Below are 7382 nucleotides of genomic sequence, written 5' to 3' on the forward strand. Positions count from 1 at the left end.
CCGCCCCGCGCCGCGGGGAGCGCCCGAGGCGGACACACAGACACACGCAGCGCCGGAAACTCGGCAAAAGGAACTTTATTCGGCTTTCCCCCCGTTTATGACAGATGTGCAGCACTGCCAGGGCGAAGTGCAGGCACAGCCAGGGCTGCCCGGGAACTGCAGCCCCTCGGGGCTGGCTGCGGGGTTCAGCTCTCTTCCTCTGCAAGGGAAAAGAAACAGGGATGAAGCGAACAGAAAACCACACAAACACCCACAGTAAACTCTTTCTGTCAAAGAAATGCCACAAGGAAGGTGTACGAGGCTGCCACGTCAGGGAGATTTATCTCACCTCTGACTGACTGTCTTCCCCCCCACCCCTTCTCAACAAACCTGCCCATCAGCCAGGACCACACATACAGAACTTGGAATTACACCATTTACATTCCTGAGCAACTTCCCCAATCCTGGCAGTGTTCAAAGCCAGGCTGGATAAAGCCTTGAGCAACCTGGTCTAGTGGGGAGGTGTCCCTGCCCAGGGCAGGGGGTTGGGACTAGATGATCTGTAAGGTCCATTTCAACCCCAAAAATTCCATGATTCTATGTCATGATTTCCATAATGAAATCCAGAGCAGACAGGCTAAGTTTACATTCTTAAAAAAAAAAAAACCAAGCTGGGAGATATTTTTCCTATCACAGAAGCAAGAGCTCTAGGATAAATGTTTTTTGCAGCGTCAGCAGAGCACACACAGATGTCATGTCAGGGACCACAGATGGTTTTAGGTAGTGAAGTCAGGACAGCAGTTGACCACTGGGCACCACCAATCCTATAAAAGTCCCATCCTGCCCAGCCAGCAATTGCTCAGCTTCAATAGTCACTTCATGGAGTTACCTCCATCAGGCTCCGTCACCATGTGCTTTAAATGTGTCATCTTATAGTCACTGCCACTTCTAAAACTGTAGTCAAAAAATATCCCAGTACCAACAGAAATCAGCACCCACCCACTCCTGCAAGTCTTGGGGGCACTGAATGAAGGGCTCCTTAGCAAGCTTCGTTTTCCCAGTCAGTGCTGTGGATCTGGAACCTCTCCCCCACTCCTGCTAAAATCAGCCCTTGCTCAGTATCCGTACAGAGGTGCAACATCTGCATTTCCAACTCTCATTTTGCTCTTTATGCTTCCAACTGAGTACTCCCAATGTCACCCACACCTTTTCAACTGAATCCCATCCTTGGGACCACATGTTCTCTGGCCTCGCTGCTCTCACTGCACTGGTCAGATCTCGTCCTTTAGCTCTGGTCTTTACCATGCCAACTCCTTTTCATCCAGGTCAGTGCATCACTTAAAAGCACAAATCACCAAGTATGCTACAAACCTTCCTCTTCCTCTTCTTCCTCCTCATCCTCTTCATCTTCATCAGAGCTGAAGGTGCCATCAGGCAAACTGTAGATCCGGATCACCTGCTTGTTGGGGTCCTTGAGGATGAGGTACTTCCCCTCATCCAGCTTCATGCAGATGTCGATGACGCATCGCAGGATGCCCCAGGCATTCTCTATGCTCAGATTAATCTGGCTGGCAAACTCATTTGGCTTGAACTGCTGTGTGCCCAGGATCACATGGCGGGCAGAGTCCTTCACGTGGTAACGGGATACATACCTATGGGGCCAAGAAGAAACCGGAGGGCTATCAGAAGACTAAGCCCAGACAGCAGAAGAACATCAGCAAGAAAGGCAGTGTGATCATCTTAGTTTTGTTTTCTGGGCTGAAAAATTCTAATACTCCAACACTGAAAGCTAAGAGGATCTCCTGGCTACAAACTGTCAATCGGTAAAGCACCTGGAAATCCCCAAATCGGATGGAGCGGTACCAAAGATAAAGAAGAATTAGTCCCACAGATAAAAATTAAGCAATAGCATGATTAGCTGGGGGTTTGGAATTAAACAGATGCAAAAGCATCAATCCCATGTCTGAGGGTGGAACTGAGGATTGCAGAACCACTAGAACTGAGTTAGCAAATGCCTCCTGTTCCGTTACCCACAGCACAGACTCCACTGATTTTAAGCCAATGCTTAAAAAAGGGCTGTGTCCTTACCTCCCCCAACCCAATTCCTCAGTAACAGGACACTGAGGATGGCTATCAGATTCCCAACAGGCAGCACAGTCACTGCATTTATATCCCTTGCTGGTGGCCTCAGGAAACAAGCTGAGAGCCACAGGGGCCACCTGCCCCTCATGTGTGTGGGGGTCTCATGTCAGGCACAGAGGGGGCACACCAGCAGGATGCCGAGGGGAAGCAGCTGACACCAAGGCTGGTGTGCTCACTGTAAGCTTTCCTCTGTTGGCCACTCAAATACTGTGTGATTTAATGATTGATTACTTCTATAAATACTTCACTTAGGCATACACCAATTTTAATCATGGACAATGCACCTGAAAGATGTTTGGTGTGAGAACCCCACCTTACCCGAGTTTAAGGTACTCTGACCCAGCCAGCAGTGCACAGCATGTCCAGCGAGCTAACTTGTAGCTGTTGTTTTTCAGCTCCGTGGCAATCACGGCTCCTCTCTGGGAGTCCAGCTTCTGGCGCCAGTCTACTCCATTGCAGTACTGAGGGGAGAATCAAAACCAGGCTCAACCTGACAACCCAGCAGCAGCCACCTCTGCAGCCACCTTGCCATCAGATAGGGAAGCTGCTTATGTTATCTTACAGTACCAAGTGAGGGAAAGTGTACTGCAGCCTACAGGGAAAGCCCTTGCACTGGAAAGGGAGAAATGTGAACAGCTGGGATTGCCCAACATTTGGGGCATTGGTTAGGAAGGGCAGTTTGTGAGGGAGGAATTCATGAGGGAAGCATGGGAACAGACTGGCTACTGTGCTGAGGACAAGAGGGTTCAAACCAGCTACCTTGCATCTGGGAGAGAATCCCATCAGCACTGCTTGTCCACCAAGCTTATACTCCACTGGTGGAAAGTAACACCCGGGGAACACTGCCAGATGTTTATCTCTTCTTCCCTGCTGTACCTGGCATGTCAGGCAGCAGTGAAGCAGTTAGAGCTAGCTTTGGGATCCCGTTCTTCCTCACCCTGGAATCCCACTCGTTCAGTGTTTTGATGTTGATGAATGACACTTCTCCATTAGCTCCTGTCATCACTCCATCATGCTCACAGCGGACAATGAGATCTATATCATCTCCCAGCTTCCACCTTCGGTACCTGCCAACAAACAATCCAGATGGTTATTTCTGATCTTTGTTCTCTTCCAGATCCATGCAAGCACTCAGCAAAATCCTTCCCTCCTCTATCTGTTCACTGTGAGATCATCCATGAAACCATCTCATGCTAAAGCTCCTATCAATACCACTGCCAACTTGTTTTGCCTCTGTATAATGCTGAGAAACCCAAACCCAAGCATCAGAGAGGTATTAACATACCTGTAGGCAACAGAGGCTACTTCGTTTTTATCCATGTCATCCTCCACAAAGGGGTTTGGGTTGGGAAACTTGTATTTCTCCTTTCCCTGCATAAGAAAACAGGAGGGTATGTTAGGAGAAGAAGCCTGAGACAGCACTCCTCTACTGGATAAATATCCTTCTATGGCAACAGGAGCTGATTTCCCTTATATAGACAAACATCAAGATAGCTGATGAGAAGCCTCATGTTCACGTTAGTCACTGTGCTGTAAGCAGCACTTCTACTGGCACTTCAGCTTCGTAAGTGTACTTGGAAGCCTGGTTGCAGCACCAATGGGAATGGGATGACTTCTTTGTGAAACAAAGGTGAAAACCTTTCTACAACAGTCACACTGCTCACCAGAAGTAATCCCAACCCTTTCAAAACTGAAAAGAACATCAGTGTAACATAACTCTGTCAATTAAAATGCTTCTGTGCTGTACTGAAGCAGCCTTAATGAAGTCTCTTCTTGAGACTCTCTGAAACACAGACCCTACTACTCAGCACTGCTCCACCTTACCATCCTCAGACACTGCTGGGAGAAGTTATGATTGATGTAGGTAGCTTCCATGGCAAGGTTGCGTGGAGAGTTAAAGGAGTTGCCCTCTTCCTGTGGTGGTTCATTGGCTGTTTCACTCACTGTCAGGAGGTCTGTGAAGAAAACCAGACACAAGTGGTTATATTTGGGGGAGTAACTACATCAGCTTCAGTGAGTCTCTAGCCCCACACTGGAGCAGGTCAATACTAAAGTTCTCCCCACGGCTGCCAAGTCTACTGCAGTAATCAGGTTGTTCAGGCGTCTCAGTCTGGACATTGAGACACAGAATAAACTCAAGTAAGAAGAAAGAAAACTAGACCCTTTAGCTATTTCAATAGAAATTTCTTTCAGGACTTTTCCTCACCAAAATCTGAATTGTCCCTCTTGTCAAAGAAAAGCTTGGATCCAACTCTCTGGACAATGATGTCCCAGGAATAGACGGAGCGAGTGCAGCTCATCAGCGTGGCCAGGATGGCATCTGTGGCAAACACATTCCCTTGTGTCTTGGCCAGCTATGGATACAGGATGAGAAGAAAACTGTTTCAGCAAGAACAGACACCCCTTCCCCAGCCAGGGCAAGAAGTGTTAGCAAACCATATAATTATTTCTTCTCCCATGCTGACTGAGGAAGCTGGAGCAGCAAGTACACCCTCGACTGCTAGACAAAGTGTGGGGTACTACCCAGCAATCCCAGCCCATCCTTACCCACAGAAGGATAAAGTAAGAAACTACTACAAAATGTTAATTCTCTTGGAAAATGCACGGCTGCTTATTCATAGAATCATAGAATTTTAGGGATTAGAATGGACCCCACAGATCACCTAGTCCCAACCCCCTGCCCTGGGTAGGGACACCTCCCACCAGAGCAGGTTGCTCAAGGCTTTATCCAACCTGGCTTTCAACACTGCCAGGGTTAGGGCAGCCAGTGTCTTACCACCCTCACAGGAAAGAACGTTTTCCCAATATCTAACCTAAATTTCACCTCCTTCAATTCGAATCCATTATCCCTTGTCTCACCACTGCAGCTCCTAACAAAGAATCCCTCTCCAGCGTCCCTGGAGTCCCTTTAGATACTGAAAGGTTGCTATGAGGTCTCCACGCAACTTTCTCTTTTTCAAGCTGAACAGCCCCAACTTCCTCAGCCTGTCCTCACAGGGGAGATGTTTCAGTCCTTTCATCAACTTATCAAAATTTCCTGCCAATCAGGTCACAAGAGAGAAATCTCTGAGCCTTCCTCAGCTCCAAAAGCAGAGCCAAGAACCAGGTCTCTGACAGAAAGTTTCCTTCCCAATATAGCTCACATACCACTCTGCTTGCCCCTCCAGACTCTCAGCTTTTCCTTTGCCAGTGTTCCTAACTTTGCATTAATCTAGTTCTGCCTTGGACCTAAGAAAATGAGTGACACCAGCTAATGCTTCTTTTCTTTCGCAAACGTCGCAATCTGCAACTTTTCTGCCCTAACTTTGGTCTGATGGTGACAGCAGGTTTCCAGCCACAGCACACACTGAAAAACATGCTATTGGGTTTTACAAACCTTTCGGATAACTGGGTCATCCGTAGTAGTGACGGTGTGGAAGATACGCTTAATGCTCCTCAGCAGCTTCTCATTCCTTGTTGTAATGCGGTCAAAGGCTTTGTCATAGTACTCTAGGGCCCCACAGCACTCTCTGCAGAGGCAAGATAAGAACCCCCTTGATACCCCCCTATGGATAACAGCACCCACAAACCGCGCAGGACTGAAGTCGGTGTTCCATTACCTCCCTCTGCTTTGGGTACCTCAATGAGAACCCTGGGACCAGACCAGGACCCCCCAAGGCCTCCTGCTTTCCAAGAATCCGGTCACTTCAGCAAGCAAGCAAACAGCTGTTTCAGGAACTCACATGTCCTGTGGCTCTGACACCTCCAGGTAGCGCATTTTCATCAGCCGAGGGAAATCCATCTCCTCCTTCACCTCCCAGTCACTGCGAACTTCAACAGAGGAGTCACGAGGCTTCTGCTGTGCGGCCAGAGGCAGGACAGATAGAGAGAGAAATGGAGACACAGCACATCAGGATTTGTGCAAGAGGAGCTGCCCTGTGAGTGCAGCCAGGGAAACCAAACCATCCGGGGGGGGTGGGGTGGGGGCACGAAGCTTGTCAGTTTACCTGTGACTTTTGGTCCCATTTCTGCCTCACTCCAAACTGCTTCTGGAACTTCTTTTGTAGGCGCAAACGATCTCTAAAATGACAAATGTGAGAAAAACCATGAAGAGACGCTCTTGACTCCTATATGCCACAATCATTCCTACACTTCCAAAGGACCACTGGAGGAGCAGTGCTTTCAGGCACTGAGCTGCTGAAACATTTGCCAAACCATCTGCTGATCAAGATGTCCAAGGTATTAAGAAGTCTGTTCTTTGCTCTGAGCAGCACTTTGCATAGTTTCACATCTAAAGACTGCAACACAGTCTTCAGAAAGAACATTCTCTGTTTAGAGTGCCATGTTTACTTTTTAAACACAACTCAAAAACCCTCCTAAATTCTTAACACAGACATGTGAAATCTGCACTGGTGAGTACTGCTGCCATCAGCAGCACATCAGACTTGAAATACTCTTGAGATTCTTCGCTGCTTCTTGCTTGCTCCAGCAGGTTCCATTATAGTAACTTTGTTTTACTTTGAACAGTAAAACTGCTGCTTTAAAGCTGTAAAACTCTGAACAGTATGTTCACACACTCCAACCCGAGCTCGCTACGCTGGCGCGTGGCCTCACCTCTCCTTCTGCTTGGCACTCTTTGGCAGCGTCTGCATGCTGAACTGCAGCATGTTCCGACGGTCCTTGTCTCTCCGCAGGTTTCTCTGCGGGAATGAAGGAAAGGGGTAAAAATAAAAGCCCATTTTAGTTACAGAGTAGTTCTGTGCTGCTGAAGCTCTTCTCCGAGCCTGCCTCTGAAACACGTTACCTGTGCGAATCGCATGCGATTCCTCTGGTACGCGGTTTTCTGCGTCCGTGCTGTGTCCACCAGCTGGAAGCTGGTCTCATCCTCCTCGTGGAAATACGCATATTGGCTCCCACCACCAAACTGCGACGAGTACTTGTCTGGAAAGAAAACAAAGCATCTCGACACCAAGCTTCTAAGAAAAAAAAGAAACTCTGATACTTTGTCCCTTTCTCTCCCCAAACTTTCTCCAACTGCCTTCACTGAAGTCTGATGCCTAGATTAGAACTCCTGCCTTACACCCGCAGGTTTTCTCCCCCCTCCAAGGCTTCCAGAGAAGCCCCAGCCATGAGGAAGTACAAAAATCCAGCGCAAGCACCAAGGACAGGGAGAGCCCCACGGAGCTCTCCCAGGGTGAAGCACATGCTTCCTTCCCTAATGAAGACGCCTGTCCTGCTGAGGTGTGCAGGTAATCACAGGGTGGGTGTGAAGCAGGAAAGCA

General features: G+C 48.4%; 1 protein-coding gene across 1 annotated transcript in view; it reads right to left on the reverse strand.

The window, feature by feature from the left end:
- Window positions 1-139: 139 nt before the first annotated feature.
- EIF3D (eukaryotic translation initiation factor 3, subunit D) overlaps window positions 140-7382 on the reverse strand; it is a gene marked incomplete at its 5' end in the record, with an annotated part of 7351 nt that continues 108 nt past the window's right edge. The window contains 12 exons of the mRNA XM_009073692.1: window positions 140-199; window positions 1351-1631; window positions 2440-2582; window positions 3059-3188; window positions 3407-3492; window positions 3946-4076; window positions 4328-4475; window positions 5498-5630; window positions 5844-5959; window positions 6108-6180; window positions 6715-6800; window positions 6905-7041. Coding sequence (XP_009071940.1) covers window positions 186-199; window positions 1351-1631; window positions 2440-2582; window positions 3059-3188; window positions 3407-3492; window positions 3946-4076; window positions 4328-4475; window positions 5498-5630; window positions 5844-5959; window positions 6108-6180; window positions 6715-6800; window positions 6905-7041 — 1478 coding nt within the window. The remainder of the gene's footprint in view (window positions 200-1350; window positions 1632-2439; window positions 2583-3058; window positions 3189-3406; window positions 3493-3945; window positions 4077-4327; window positions 4476-5497; window positions 5631-5843; window positions 5960-6107; window positions 6181-6714; window positions 6801-6904; window positions 7042-7382) is intronic.

This window comes from Acanthisitta chloris, unplaced genomic scaffold (assembly GCF_000695815.1).
Source record: "Acanthisitta chloris isolate BGI_N310 unplaced genomic scaffold, ASM69581v1 scaffold37274, whole genome shotgun sequence".
In the NCBI taxonomy this organism is placed as follows: domain Eukaryota; kingdom Metazoa; phylum Chordata; class Aves; order Passeriformes; family Acanthisittidae; genus Acanthisitta; species Acanthisitta chloris.